At 55.6% G+C, this 14990-nt stretch overlaps 1 protein-coding gene across 7 annotated transcripts in view; it reads left to right on the top strand.

The window, feature by feature from the left end:
* CAPN15 (calpain 15) overlaps positions 1-14990 on the top strand; it is a 56306-nt gene that overhangs the window by 36654 nt on the left and 4662 nt on the right. For 6 of the 7 annotated variants that reach the window (XM_063414470.1, XM_063414475.1, XM_063414472.1 and 3 more), the window contains 5 exons: positions 5419-6913; positions 10215-10423; positions 10637-10820; positions 13466-13689; positions 14592-14717. In XM_063414470.1, coding sequence (XP_063270540.1) covers positions 5419-6913; positions 10215-10423; positions 10637-10820; positions 13466-13689; positions 14592-14717 — 2238 coding nt within the window. Of the gene's footprint in view, positions 1-527; positions 549-5418; positions 6914-10214; positions 10424-10636; positions 10821-13465; positions 13690-14591; positions 14718-14990 lie in introns of those variants that run through there. The other variant, XM_063414474.1, reaches the window with a different exon arrangement.

Below are 14990 nucleotides of genomic sequence, written 5' to 3'. Positions count from 1 at the left end.
AGGTCCCTTCTGGTGCTTTATTTTTGTCCATGTTTCTCAAAGACAGAATTTCCTGAGTTGGAAGGGTCCAGGAAGAATGGGGTGAAGGTCACTGGTATTAAAGCCTGTTTTATTTTCTTGTTTCACTTTGGAGGCAGGATTTGGAAGTACTTATGCAACCTGCCCTGTTTGGATGATGCCAGCACAGAGCTGGTGACACTTTCCTTTATAGCCTTGGGGGTTCAGAAGTGTGAATCAGAGACTGTTTGTTTCCACTGATGAACCTATAGAAACTTGTACCAAGTGGAAAGTCCCAGCTCCCGGTGTTTCTGTGTTGCTCTGCCAGTATATCTGCTGCAACCTTCCAGGTCCAGCCTCCCAGCCCTTGCCTGGCTCTGCAAGAGTGAGTCAGCTCAGCCAACAGCATCTCCTCGCCCGGCCTTCATGATCCCAACCCACGTGTGCTCCTAACAGTGCACTGCCAGAGGGATTCTGAGTGGATCCTGACCTCCTGCACCCCTTCCTGGTGGGCACAGGTGCCTTCTGCTCCTGCTGGCTCTGGAGATGTGGTAGGTCCATGTGGGAGAAGGCTCAGCAGTCCTCTCTTAGGTCAGGGTCTGCAGTGCTGCTGAAAGAAAATTAAATGGGAAATATTAAATAGAAAGCATGCGGTTGAGGGGAAGGGATTCACAGCTCACAGACATCGAGGCTGGATTTGTTTCGGATTTTCTGGTAATTTTTCTTCCACAAAATTCTAGTGCTTTTTCATGTATTTGTCAGTGAGGATTTTGCTGGGATGCATTGTGTGTCAGAGAGCTCAGTGTTTGTGTTGCTGACTGGAACAATTGATTTTCATTTATTTGTTTATTTACTGCAGGAGAGAAATGAAGCCGTAAGTTTTAAGATTTTAGCTGCTCTGGAGGAGTTTTATTTAGAGAAACAGCCAAATTGTGTTGCTGTGTGTGATTGACACAAGCTCCTCTAATCCTGTTGCCAGTGTGGGCTCTGCAGCAGAGCCCTGGGGTCTCTCACTCGGTGTTCAGCTCACCTAGAGTTGTTCTCTGGCAGACCAGGGTGCTTCTGCCCAGGGCTGGGTGCTGTCTCCTGCCCTGGAGCTCAGCTGCACTTCACACAGCCCTGGCACATCATCAGCTCCCTGCCAGCAGGAAAGATGCAAACTGCAGAGTTTGGGGCACTTCCCGATTTCCTACCCTGCCTTGTTCCTTCCTGTCTTGCCCTGCTTCAGAGAAGTCTTGGGTCCCGGATGCCCAAAGATGGTGGTGATCCCTGGACAGTTTGGTGCCTGTGTCGGAGCCAGGGCTCTGCAGCAGCTGGACACACAGGGCTCAGCAAACCTCATCGCTCAGCAGAGCCTGGGGCGGGGATATCACTGTCCTGAAGTTGTGTTGGAAGGTGACCAGCTGGAACCTTCTTAATCCCTGGAGCAGTGAGGTTCCCTGGGACCTGATCAGTATGTTGAAAGCTTCCTGCTTGGTTGAGTACCTTCTATATTATTTTTTAAGCATGATAATTACACTGCTGCAATTGCCAAGGTAGGGGCACTTCTGCCAACGCGGTGGTGCCTCCTGCCAGCTGATGTCTCGTGCCTTAGTTGGGGAGAGCTGCTGTGGTGGGAAGCACAGCTGTGTGGGTGCAGCCCCATCCATGCTGCTGGAGGTGTGGGGTTGTAGCCTGTTACCCTTTCCTTGCACCCCAAGCTGCCCTTTTTGTGTGCACCCCAGGAGAGCCTCCAGCAGCTCCCTGCTGCCAGGCTGCAGAGCGGAGCCCTCGGCACCATGCTCCCTGTGAAGTGTTCCCCAGGAAAGCCCCACCGTGGGTGGGTGCTGCCAGGTCCCAGGTTTCGGAGGAGCTCCCCTCCTGCAGGAAGGTGGCAGGCAATGTTTATCTCAGTTGTGTTTGCTGAGGTTGGAGAGTGACTGTGTTAACATGCAGCAGATGGGCCTGGTGAATAGGTGCTGGAGATAACCCTATTTCCTCATGCAGTCTTGTTGCCTGCTGGGAAAGGAGCCAGCCAGGCTGTTTAAGGAGAAGTGTGGAGCTTGGACAGGCTGAGGATGGATTTCTCCTTCAGCTGGTTCAGTTTTGGGAGGAAGTTGTTGCTGTGGGGCAGAAGCTGCTGCCATAACCCACCGTGTTCTGGCATGGGTTGGACCGTGTAAAGGCAGGTTCCAGCCTGGTGCCCACTGGGATCTTTGGACCCTAAATTTAATTCCATTCCAGGCAGGGACTGGAGCTGTCCATCAGTCCTAGGCAGGAGTGTGGGGAAAGCAGCCTGGTGTCCTGCCAGTCACCAAGGCTGGGAGATTGATGGCTGGGAACCTGGAACTGTGGGGCACAGCTGAAGGTTCGTGTCTCATGTCCTCTGCCATGCTCTGTGTCTCCCACTCACTTTCAGGGAAACCGTGTGGCTGCTGGGCACCACGATGTGCAAGAGAAGGCAGGGAAGTCTCCTGTCAAAGCTTGTTGTACTGGTGGCCCAGCCACTGCAGGATTTTTGAGGGATGAGCTGATGGTCCTTCTGGAAGGCTTTTTGGTTTTCCTGAGAAAGTCAAGTAGGTGTAAGTCCCAGCAGCAGCTGGATAGTGTTAGGGGCTGACTCCTGTTGCATGGGGCAGGAAGATGGGACGAGGAGGGAGACAGTGTGACCAGAGAATGTCACAGCTCCCCAGGGCCATTCCAGGACACTGCAGTGTCCTGGCTTCCACCTCCCTTCCAGATGCCTGGAGTCTGGATCTCCTGCCCAGCCAAGTGAAATGGTGCTGCCTTCCCTGAGCCTGCAGCTTGCTGCTGATGCCACATCAAGCAGGTGTGGTGATGCGGCTCATCCCCGTGTCCCCTCATGTGGTACTTCTTTGAGGTTATCCTGGGTTTCCCCCTCTCTGTGGGAAGGGACAGGGTGATGCCTTCCACGGTCCCTTGGTGGCATTGCTAGAAGCCTTTGTTTACTGGGTAGGACCATGGGTGTGTGAGGGATGTGCAGGAGGAAGATTGGTGGCTGAATGTCCCAATCCACAGAAAGCACTGCGGCATCCGTGTTTCGGAGTGGATTTTTCGGAGCCAGTGCTCTCCTGCATGGTGTACACTGAGTAACAGCATGGAACACTGCAGGAGGATGCAGGTGGATGGCACAGGTTGCTGACAGCCTTCCCTTGCCTTTTGCTGATGCCTGTGGTTTGATGAACCTCACCCAGTAAGACAAATGGATGTGACAGGACCATGGTGCCCTTCGTGGTCCCATTTGCTGCCAGAGCCAGGCAGCAGCTCCTTCCCTTCCTCTGCCTGAGGAATGATCTCCCTTTCAGATGTTGTGGACATGGTGCTGCCACAGGGGAGAAGGGATGTACAGTGGCTCCCAGCTGTAGGACTTGAGGCAGAAAAATCAATGTTTGTATTTCTCGTAGCTGGGAATAACTTGAGTAAATAAACACCTTGCAGAGTTCAAATGATGCAGGCACCGTATATGAACCAGAATGAATGTTCAAGCTCTCTCTTGCAATAAAATGGATTTCTTGATTTCAGGCTTTATTTAGAGAAACATTTGATTTAAGAAGGGAGTTGAAGGTTATATCTGTTCTCTGTGAGGTGGAGCTGCTCTTCCAGTGGCTATGGAGCACGGTGTGGAAATGTGGTTGGATTGCTGCTGCTGCTGGGCTGTTCCCAGGAGAGTTTCTCATGCACCAGCCAAAGGGAGGGTCACTGCCCTCCTGCCCAGGGGAGTTCTGGCTGCATCCTCTGCCCCTCCAGACCTCTCTGCTGCATTGCAGTCTGCTCAGAGTCTTGGGAAGCTGCGTGTGCAGGTGCTGCTGCTTGGGATTCTGGAGGCCAGCCAGGACCCGGTTCCTTCCACAGGCTGCACCAGCATCTCAGAGCTGTCTGTGCCTGCCCTTTATGGGATTAAACACCTTCCCTCCCTTTGTTCCAGCCAGTGTGGTGGTTGAAGGGACGCTGGAGAGGGAGCCAGTGGTGAGCCCACTGAGGTGCACTCCCATGACTTAGGCTGCTCTTGGTCTTCAGAGGTCTGACTTTGCTGTTCCTGGGAAGAGCTGAGGGCACGGGATGGACTTGGAGGCTTCTCTGCACAGTTGACCCTGTCTGTGGTCTCAGGCAAGCAGAGCAGGGTGGAAGGGCTTGGGAGGACCCTGCTCTGCTGGTGAGAGGCAAAGCTGACCTCAGCTGAGACACAGCTGAGCTGGGGTTGAAGACTGGGTTTAAGACTTGGCCATCTTATCTGGGAGCAGGAGTGTGTGGAGGGGGGGCTCTGGGCTCCTGGTGCATGTTTAACTGAGGGAGGGCTGGTTTGTCCTTGTGTGAAGGAGGAGGAAGCAGGAAACTCTGCTTTAGCCCCACCTTTGCTCCAAACTGCAGAAAATGACCTGGAGCAGGGGACAAAGGGCACCATGCAGGGCTGGGGTTTGTTCTCAGTGTGAGTGCACACATGGCATCCTGAAAGCACCGGGAGGGCTGCGCTGGGGGAAGACTGCTCCAGCAACGCAGGGATCACCATGGTCAATGGAGCTGCTGCTGCTGCTGCACTTTCTGAAAATTGAGCCTGCTGAGAAAATGTAATTGTGACTTCCTGCCTTGGGACAAGACGGTTCTGTCGTGTGTTGGACCCGTTCTCCCATCAAGGTTTCAGGCATTCCCAGGCAACGTTGGAGGTTGAAACAAAGGGCTGTTGCAGCCAAAAGGGCATTATGGCCTCTACTTCACAGATAAGTGGGTAAGCAGCTGGAGCTGGGGCATGGTGCCCCTTTGCTGAGCTTGGAAGCTGCTGGTGAGCTGTCCTGGCACTGGTGCACCATGGAGCTGCTGCTCCCAGGCTGGCTGGGCCAGGCTTCTGGCCCCAAAACCTACAGCCACGTAGAAGCACCTCTGCACACCAAGCTGTTTTCCTTGGCTTGGTGGTGTCTGGTGTGGGATAACACAGTTATCCCAGTGTGGATAAGTTGTGTGGAGCTGAAAGGAGAGGAGGAAGACAGGAACAGAAAATGAGACAGAGGTGGGGTAGAGTAGAGAAGGAGGAGAGAATTAATGCTGGAACAGCAAGAAGGCAGAGCAGGGTGTCACCTCCTCCAAAGAGTTCCAAACGACCTGCAGAGACACAGTTGCCAGGGTTGTGCACAGAGATGGTGTATTTGCTCACCAGGGCACAACCCCACTGTGAGCATGGGGTCAGTGGGTGCTGGGCTGCTTCTTTTGCTCTTTCTGGAGCATTTTGGATGGAAGCCAGTGCATTACCATGCACTTGGAGAATTTGTCAGTGCCAGAGGAGCAAGTGCCTGTAGAGCAGTGACTGGACTGATGGTTGTTTCCTTCTTCGAAGCAAGGTCCTGACCATGCCAGCCCAGGAAACACGGGGTACTGCTGGCTGTTGGGTGGCCTTGGCCTCAGCCTCACGCTGTCTCTTCTTCCTTGCAGCCACTCCCATTCTCCCGGCTCCATGGCTGCAGTCCGTGAGTGGTCCTGCACGCGCTGCACCTTCCTGAACCCCGTGGGCCAGCGGCAGTGCTCCATCTGTGAGGCCCCCCGGCAGAAGCCCGACCTCAACCACATCCTGCGGCTCAGCGTGGAGGAACAGAAATGGGCCTGTGCCCGCTGCACCTTCAGGAACTTTCTGGGCAAGGAAACCTGTGAGGTGTGCGGCTTCACCCCGGAGCCGGGACCCAGTGGCTCCCCCTTGCCCGTCATCAATGGCATCTTGCCCAAGCCTGCCGTGCTGGTGGAGCCCAAGGGCACGTCCAAGGAGGAGGCTGCCAAGGCGGAAAGCAGCAGCGAGGACTCAGAGGGGAAGAGCCCTGATGAAGCAGAGCTGGAGAGCGGCTGGGCTTGCCAGCGCTGCACCCTGCACAACACGCCCGTGGCCAACTCCTGCTCTGCCTGTGGTGGCCCACGCAAGCTCTCCCTGCCCAAGATCCCACCAGAGGCGCTGGTCGTCCCTGAAGTCATCACCCCGGCCGGATTCCACATGGCCCCCTCCACCCCGCAGCCTTTAGTCTCTGCAGAGATCTCGGATGGTGATGCCGTGGCCCCCCACGGCCCGGTGGCTATGGAACAAGAGGCCCAGAAGATACCAGCCTTCAGCCCCTTCTCCCCGGGGCTCCAGAACAACCCTGTGCCCCGAAGCCGGCGGGAGGTGCCCCCACAGCTGCAGATGCCGGGCCCCGAGGGCTCCCAGCCCGCGGCTACGGGCGCCGTGGGGCAGAAGGGCTCTCCCCAAAGTCAGGCCAGGGCCGCCCCTGCCGCACGCTTCCCGGACCTGCTGTCCAACAAACGGCTGAGCGTGCTGGAGGAGGAGATGGAGGTCAGTCCGTCCCACTGGAAGTGCAGCTCCTGCTCCCTGCTCAACTCTGCCGGGGCCGGCAAGTGCGAGGTTTGCAGCACCCAAAAAGGCAGTGACACCATCAACCTGGTGGGGGACTCAGTGAGGTTCACCCCGTGCAGCCCCTCCAGCCCTGACTTCACCACCTGGTCGTGTTCCAAGTGCACCCTCAAGAACCCCACGCAGGCACAGAAGTGCAAGGTGTGCGGCTCCTCCAAGCTGCACGGCTTCCAGGAGCACGGGGCGCCGGGCGAGCCGGCCCCGCGCTGCCCCGACTGCGGCGCCTGTGACAGGGCCAGCTGCTCCTGCGGCTCCAAGGCGCCGTCCGCACGCAAGGTGGCCCGGCTCTTCCCGACCCCGCTGCCCGGCGCGCAGGACAGGCCGGGCCAGTGGGCCTGTCCCGCCTGCACCCTGCTGAACGAGGTGAAGGCCAAGCACTGCGCCGCCTGCCACACCCCCCAGCAGTACATGGCCCAGCACAAGGGCCTCAAGCCCCTCAAGAGGAGGGAGAGCATGCACGTGGAGAAGAGGAGGCAAACAGATGAGGGCGAGGCCAAAGCCCTGTGGGAAAACATCGTGACCTTCTGCCGGGAGGTGAGTGCTTACTTGTTCCTGGCTTCCCTTTCTGCCTCCCCCATAGCTCTGGGGCAGCACTTTCCATGCCTTGCGTTCCAGGGATCTTCCCTTGCAACAGCTGGATGCTGGTCGTTAGACCTGAAATGTCATATTTCGGTGCAGAATGATCTCTGGGGTGAAGACAGCCCATACAGCCTGGTGCAAGGGTGAGGAAGTCTAAAACCTAGTGTGCTAAACCTGTTAACTCTTTTACCCAGAGGTATTTTAAATCAGTGAGAGAGAACTTCTGGGATTAAGGGGACATCGTCAGGAGGTCAGTCCATCTCCTTCCAGTGGTGGGAAAGGTGGGGAGTGTGTCCAGGTTTGCTGGTGGCACCGCTCTCTCTTGGATGCAGGAAATCTGGGATGCAATGAGCAGAGGCTCAGGATGAGCTCAGGCAAAGGAACTGTTGCTGCTGCCAGCAACTGCAGGTGTTCCAGAACCACAGGCTAGGCCTTGGCCTTCATGGTTTGGATGTTGCAAATGCAGAGGTGCAGCACAAACGGCTCCCTCTGGCAGGCCAGCTGAGCTGTAGCTGTACCCTGGCTCTAGTTAAAGGTCTCAGGAGTATGTGCCAGTACCCACCTTCCCACTGTAAAGTGTCTGGTCCAGTCAGTTGGGTTTCAGCCTCAAACACCACTCTGATGGCCTCATTTTTTTCCCTATATGGTATGAAAAGCTCCTGTGAATGCTGCTTTCTCTGGCCTCCTTCAGGGGAGGCCTCCAGCTCTTCTGGACCAGATGGAAAGGGAATTGCAGTCCCATTTTGACGTAGAGACAAGGCTTTTCCTGCCTGGTCTGTGTCCATTCCTGTGCCTCCACTGCACAGTCCAGGGAACAGAGATGTTTGGCTCAGAGGGGAAGCTCTGAGAATGATCTTGTTTGGGCTTGTGGTTTTTTTAAATTGCTGCATGTACTTCCTAACAGGCGTGGGTGTCTTTATAGCAGAGACCCAGATTCTGCTTATCCCCCTCTTTTAAGCAAGTGAATAGCCTCTTTTGTGGGCAGGGAACATCTGTTACATCAGGAATCAGGCCTGAAGGATGAATCATGAGGATGGCCAGGCTGAATTAGCAGCGTGGCACTGCCAGGAAGGGGAGCCTGCCTTGCCCCGTCCTGCCAAGCTGGGTCGGAGCCTTGGCTGAGCCTGTTGTGCTCCTTAACTCCGCAGTAATGGGCTGTTAGATCCTCCTGGGCCATCTCCCAAAAATTCCTCGTCACCCAAACCTCAGCTGTGCTCTGACGCTGTTCAGGCCCGAGGTTAGGCCTGGCAGCAGTGGAGGGACGGTGCTGTTGCCGTCTTTGTGCTTGCTCTGCTCTCGGTGTCACTCCCAGTGCCCCGGTCAGGCTGGCGTGTGAGGCAACCTCCAACGCCCTGCTGCCCGAGCGCTCCTCAGGCTGTTCAGCCTTCGCCTGGAGGAGTCAGGCTGGCCAAGTTCTCCTCCGTCTGTTGTCCCCCTGCCCCACGTCATGTGGAGCAGCCCTTCTTGCTGCTCCCTGCCAGGATTTCTGCTCAAGCTCCTGCTGTGGGTTTTCCTTCCTCTGCTATTCCAGGGATGCCTTTTCCAACTCTTACCAGTGTATGGTCCCTATTTTACCTTTACCCTTTCTCTTCTGTTGGGGAGTGGTGCAGAGGTGACCTCTTCCACTGGAATCATGGAATCAGAATGGTTTGGGTTGGAATGGACCTTAAAGCTCATCTCATTCCAACCCTGCCAACCCACCTCATCTTCCACCAGACCAGGTTACTCCAAGTCCTGTCCAGCCCAGCCTTGAACACTTCCGCAGATGGGGCAAGTACAGCTTCCCTGGGCAGCCTGTGCTGGGGCCTCCCCACCCTCACAGGGAAGAATTTTTCCCCAGTATCCAATCTAAATTTCTCCCCTTTTAGTTTAAAACTTTCCCCTTGTCCCATCACTGCTTGTCTATGTGAAAAATTGCTTTTCCTCTTATTAATAAGCCCCCTTTAGGCACTGGAAGGGGTTCTAAGGTTTCCATGGAGCCTTCTCCATGTGAACACCCCCAGAGCTCCCAGCCTGGCTCCAGAGCAGAGAGGATCCTGCCCACGGAGCATCTCCATCCTGGTCCTGTTCTAACAGATCCACATCTTTCTTGTGCTGAGTCTTCCAGAGATGGACAAAACTGGGGTCTCACAAGGGCAGAGCAGAGGGGGACAATCTCCTAGGTTGTGTCCTTATGGCCCTGCACAGCAAGTTCTGCAGAGTCCAGAGATCCATGTGCAGGCATGGGTCACAGCCAGGGTGTGACTGAGGCTGCTGGAATGGTGGCTGCTCCTCAGCTGCACGGGGCAGATGCTCCCCTGAGAGAGCAGGACAGTTATTAGCTGAAAAAAACCCTCCTGCAAAAGAGGAGCTGGACGTGCTAATTGAGGTACCACAAAGGAAGTATTCAGGTAGGATTACTACAAAAGAGGAGGTTAACTACTAGTTGGGTGCACATGAAGCTAATTTAAATCAGAGCCAGCTTTTGCTGAAAGAATTTAATTTAATTTAATTAACAATAACAAAGAAACACCTGTTCTCATTTCATCCTGTGTTAGACTGAAAAAGCCACCCTTGTCCACTTGGTGAAGTTCTGTGCTTCCATCCATGTGGTTAATGTCTATGAATTTACCTGCCCTCCACCCATCCTATTTATTTATTATGCAGTAGCTACTGCAGAAGGGCTGGGACATGGGATACCCTCACTCGGGAATTGCCTGCCTGGTTGTGGTCTGGCTGAATGCAATTGCAAAAGCTGCCCCTCCCATCCCCCGTGGATGTGCCTGGGAGGTGGCACAGGGCTGCCAAACCCAGCCTGTCCCCTCTGGGGCAGGGACAAGGCTCGGACTGAGGTGTGTTTGTGTGCCAGGTGGCTCCTCGAAGCCTTGCTGTTTGCAGGCTTTGCTGCTTCTGGAGGCAGCCAAGGCACCCCACAGCCCAGCTTTTAGCACCAACACAAAAGTGTGAGACGGTCCCTGCCTGGGGAGGCTCCTGTGAAACACAAAAAGGCAGATTGGAGTCACAGCCCAGAGCTTGGGGCCAGAGAGGTGAGCCTGAGGCAAGGCTGAATGCTGGACCTGAAGCACAAAAAGCATCTCTGCTGCTGCCAGCAGACACCAGCCTAGTCCTGCCCCTTGCAGGGCTGGGAGGGGACTGCCTGGGCCAGGCAGGAGGGCAGGGGGCTCTGCTGTCTCTCAGGGAGGCAGCGGGAGGCTCTCCAGGCCCCCCAGTCCCAAGTGGCTCCAACTGATGCTCTTCTTGCCTTTTGCTCTCACAGAACAAAGTCAATTTTGTAGATGACAGTTTCCCCCCTGGCCCCAAGTCCGTGGGGTTCCCAGAAGGGGACAGTGTGCAGCAGCGGGTGAAGCAGTGGCTGCGGCCCCACGAGATCAACTGCAGCATCTTCAAGGACCGCTCAGTGAAGTGGTCGGTGTTCCGCACGCCCCGGCCCTCGGACATCCTGCAGGGACTGCTGGGAAACTGCTGGTAAGGGTGACTGAGCCGGGCTGACCCTTCCCGCCCCTTCCCTCTTTCCCCCCTCTTCCTCCAGCTCTGGCTTGGCCCCCTCAGCCCTACTCAAACCCATTTGTGCCCCCAGGCTGTAGCCCATGCTCTGCCTCACCCCCTCCCAGCGCTGCGTGGCCGGGCAGCTGGTGCTGCCCGCCGTGCCGCGCTGAGGCCGCCCCGCCTGCCCGGCAGGTTCCTGAGCGCCCTGGCCGTGCTGGCCGAGCGGCCGGAGCTGGTGGAGAGGGTGATGATCACCAGGACTCTGTGCCCCGAGGGCGCCTACCAGGTGCGGCTGTGCAAGGACGGCACGTGGACCACGGTGCTGGTGGATGACATGCTGCCCTGCGATGAGTGTGGGTACCTGCTCTTCTCCCAGGTCGGTGCCACGGGGACACAGCGGTGGGCAGTGCTCCAGGGGGCAGGGAGGCTCATCCCAGGCTCTCCCAGGAGAGGCAGCGGGAGGAGGCGCTGCTGGGGTTTGTGTGAGGCCCCTACTTTGTGCTGCATTTGGAGTCTTAGAGTCACTAAGGTTGGAAGAGGCCCCAAAGATGAAGTCCAACCACTGATTAAATACCCCCCGCCCACTAAACCGTGCCACAAAGTACCACACTGACTGGTTTTTTGAACACTTCCAGGGATGGTGATTGCACATTGCCCTGGACAGCCCATTCCAGTGCCTAACCATCTTTCATTAAGGATTTTTCCTGATATCCAATCCTGTCTCTGTTCCCTGGGAGCAGAGCCTAACCGCTCCAGCTGTCCCCTTCTGTCAGGGAGTTGTGCAGAGCCAGAAGGGCCCCCCTGAGCCTCCTTTTCTCCAGGCTGAGCCCCTTTCCCAGCTCCCTCAGCTGCTCCTGGTGCTCCAGCCCCTTCCCCAGCTCTGTTCCCTTCTCTAGACACGTTCCAGCTCCTTAGTGTCCTTCCAGCTGAGCCAAATGCCACTGACCTTCTTGCCCACCTGGGCACATCTCATTCATGTTCTGCTGCTGCCAAGCAGCACTCCCAGGTCCTTTCCCAGCACTCCCAGGTCCTTTCCTTTTGCAGCTGCCCCAAGCCTGGAGCTGCTGGGGGATGCTGTGACACAAATGGAAGATCAGCACTGTTTGCACCCTGTTTGCAGCTCTTTGCTGTATCCTCAAGACAGCTGAACTCTTTGAGAACGTAATATCCCTCTATTTAGACCCCTTTTGGCATTTCCCAGGCTGCAGTGAAGAAGTTTCATTTACAGTTGCTTTTTCTTCACCCCTCCTTGCACTGCAGCCACTTCAGTTGCAGGGAAAGCCAGCCTCTTCCTGTAAAAGGAAAACATTTTAACTTGTGTTTTGCATTTTGAGGGACTGAGGGAAAGCTGTTAGTTTCCTCTGAGGGGAGGTCTGTCAGCTTGGCAGTGCCAGGGAGGGACTGTGGAGAAGGAGGGGATGGCACATGGAGCAGCGTGTTCCGAGCCAGTGCCCAGTTGCTCTGAGCACACTGGGGTGGCATCTGCTCGGATCAGTGGAGCTCCCTCAGCCCCTCCAGGACATCGCTCTGCCCTGCCCTGCCCTGCCTGCCAGGCCCAGGGGCTCTTGCTGGGATCATGTCCATGAAGGAGACTGAGAACATCTCTATTGAAACTCAGGGGGCAAAATCTGCCAAAGAAAACAAAGTACCACTGTTAGGAGGAGACAGGGACTGGGACTGCTGGCTTGGATTTCGTTCTGCAAATCCAGTCCTCTGGGTTTTGACACACAGCCATGTCAGGACAGGAGTCAAACTTCAGAGAAGGGAAAGAGTTTGTGTCTACATTCTGCCTCTCAGTAGACAGAGGATACAGATGCATTTCTTTATTTCAGCATAAGATTTACCTGTCTTGGGTTTTACCTTTTCCTTCTATCTTTCATGAATTTCAAGTCTGCTTTTGGAGTTTTTTTTAAGGTTGGAGGTTTTCACATGGGCTGGAGTTGCCTTGCCTCTGTTTCCAGGGGCATCTGAATCGTGATGAGATTTTTCTGCTGAGTGTTCAGCTGTGGGAGCTGGATGTGGGGGATAAAAAAGGAAAATCAGAGTTTTAAAAATAAAAGAAAATCAGGCTCTTATCTGAGCTCCCTGGCTGCGGTTCAGGCAGAAATAAACAACATGGATTTTGTTGAGTGAGGGACCCAAAAACCAGCAAAAAGCACTTTTAAGCTCTCTTTATCCATCAGAAAGAAATCTTCACTGCCCTCCTTTCCTCTGCCAGCTCTTGGCTGCCACCTGTGAGTCACACAGGCACAATGTACCAGTGATTTTCCCTGCTGCTCTGCAAGCACTGGATACCAAACCCCATTTGCTGGGAAAAAAACTTGCATCTTGTAATTTGGTCTTGTAATTACTCCCTGTGCTGGAGTAGAGGACTTTGCCAGTCCAAGTTTTTGGAGGTTGTCCTTGAAGCAGTGTCTGCGTTCCCTGGGTGGAATCCAGTCAGTCCCGTGGCCGTGTATGCTCTGGGCAGCCTCCTCTGCCCAGGGGTGTTGGTTTGGGTTTGCAGAGATGTGTGAGTTAAGGGCAGCTGTTGCAGATTGCTCCACATCACAGAATCCTAGAATGTCCTGAGTGGGAAGGGACCCACGAGGATCATGAGTCCAACTCATGGCCCTGCACAGGGCGCTCCAACAATCCCTCCTTGTGCCTGAGAGTGTTGTCCAAATGCTCCTTGAGCTCTGGCAGCCTTGGTATCCTCTTCCATTATTGAATGGTTCTAAGTTCAGGTTGAAGTGGACGGAAGGGGCTCAGGGTGGGCACGCACCCTGCTAGCCTCATCACTGGACACTCCAGGGTGCAGCTCTGTCAGCATCCAGGCCTCTTGGGTGTTCATTCCAGGACTTCTTCCCAAGGGGAACTGAACACTGAGCAAAGAGCAAACGGGTCACCCATGGCCAAGGGGATGGGCTCCTGGCATGGCCTTGCTGCTCCTGCCTCTCCAGCCCCAGGATGGCTGGGGTGAGTGTGAGGGGCTTTCCCACCTCCTGCCCAGGGTGCTGACATGTCCCTCCCTCTCTGCAGGCGCAGAGGAAGCAGCTGTGGGTGGCCCTCATTGAGAAGGCTCTGGCCAAGCTGCACGGTTCGTACTTCGCCCTGCAGGCCGGGCGTGCCATTGAAGGCCTGGCCACGCTCACGGGGGCCCCCTGCGAGAGCCTGATGCTGCAGGTCAGCTCCACCAACCCTCGCGAGGAGCCCATTGACACTGACCTCATCTGGGCCAAAATGCTGAGCTCTAAGGAGGCTGGGTAAGACGAGGCAGGAGCAGGGGTGCTGGAGAGGGGGGTGAGGGGAACATTCTTGTCTTTAGAGGCTCAGGAGAGGGGTTGCTGCATTAACTGGGGCGGAGTCCACCACCCCTGCCACTCATCTGGAGCATTGGTGGAGCTCCCACTCGAAGCTCTAAGAAATTATTTCTCCTATGAGTAATTCTCATATGAAGTTAAGAGCCTGGTGAGCTTCCCCTGCGTGTCACTGCTGTCTTGCAGGAGTTAGGAAGTGGCACTGAGTCCACTTGCTTTGCTATGAGCTTTTCTGTTGTGTGAATGTGTGACCCTGCCCATGTCTCCCACCCATATGTGACATCTTTGCTCATGACACCAGGTTCATGCTGGTCTAGAGGGGGCACAGCCAAGGCAGAGACCTCCTGCTTGTCACTTGGGCAGGAGGGCAGCTGGGTTGGCTGAAGGCTGGGGTATGGAGCCACATGGATGGATAGCTCCCAGCACATGGTGTCCCTCTAAACCTGACTGGTGCAGTCCTCCTGTCCCAGCAAAATAGTGTCCTCACCCCTGCCAACTTGTCTGGCTGTTGGATCACCTGCCTTTCTCTGTGGCTTTCTGCCAGCCAGCAGAAGTGGGCAGGACCTCGGGGCCTGGCAGAAATCAGGGAAGATTTGGGGCAAAGCTCCCCAGTGCAAAGCAGCTCTCCTTAGAACCTGGGCTCAGCATGCATGTGGGCAAGGGGAGGGAGCTCTGGCCAGCGGGCTGGGCACTGCCTGGGGAGTGTTGTTGATCCCAATGGTGTTGTTGCAGAGAGGGAGCATCCAGGAGCCTCCTGGGAGGAAGCTGTCCCATGCCTTGAGTGACAGGGATGAGCTTCCCCCATGCCAGGCCTGGCAGGACCCTGAGGGTTTGCTGTCCCCATGCAGGTTCCTCATGGGCGCATCCTGTGGCGGAGGCAATATGAAGGTGGATGACGTGGCCTACGAGAGCATGGGGCTCCGACCCCGGCACGCCTACTCCATCCTGGATGTGCGGGATGTCCAGGGCTTCAGGTGAGCTCCTGCCATGGCACTGCAGCTGCTCCTGCCAGCAGACCCAGCAGAAACCCTGGGGACAGATAACTGAGGGCGTGTTGGACAGGACCCTGGGGGCTCTTTGGTGTTCCATCCTCATGGCCAGCAAGGATGACACTACCCTAGGATGTCACATAAATGCTGTTGTCATTTATGCTGTCCTTGCCTGGTGCTGGCTCCATGTCCAGGGGTAGAATGTTTCACCTGGTCTCACTAGACACAGATGATGAGCTGAGCTCTCACTTCAGTGAG

The sequence above is a fragment of the Prinia subflava genome, chromosome 17 (genome assembly GCF_021018805.1).
Source record: "Prinia subflava isolate CZ2003 ecotype Zambia chromosome 17, Cam_Psub_1.2, whole genome shotgun sequence".
NCBI lineage: Eukaryota > Metazoa > Chordata > Aves > Passeriformes > Cisticolidae > Prinia > Prinia subflava.
This window is presented reverse-complemented; position numbering and strand designations above follow the sequence as displayed.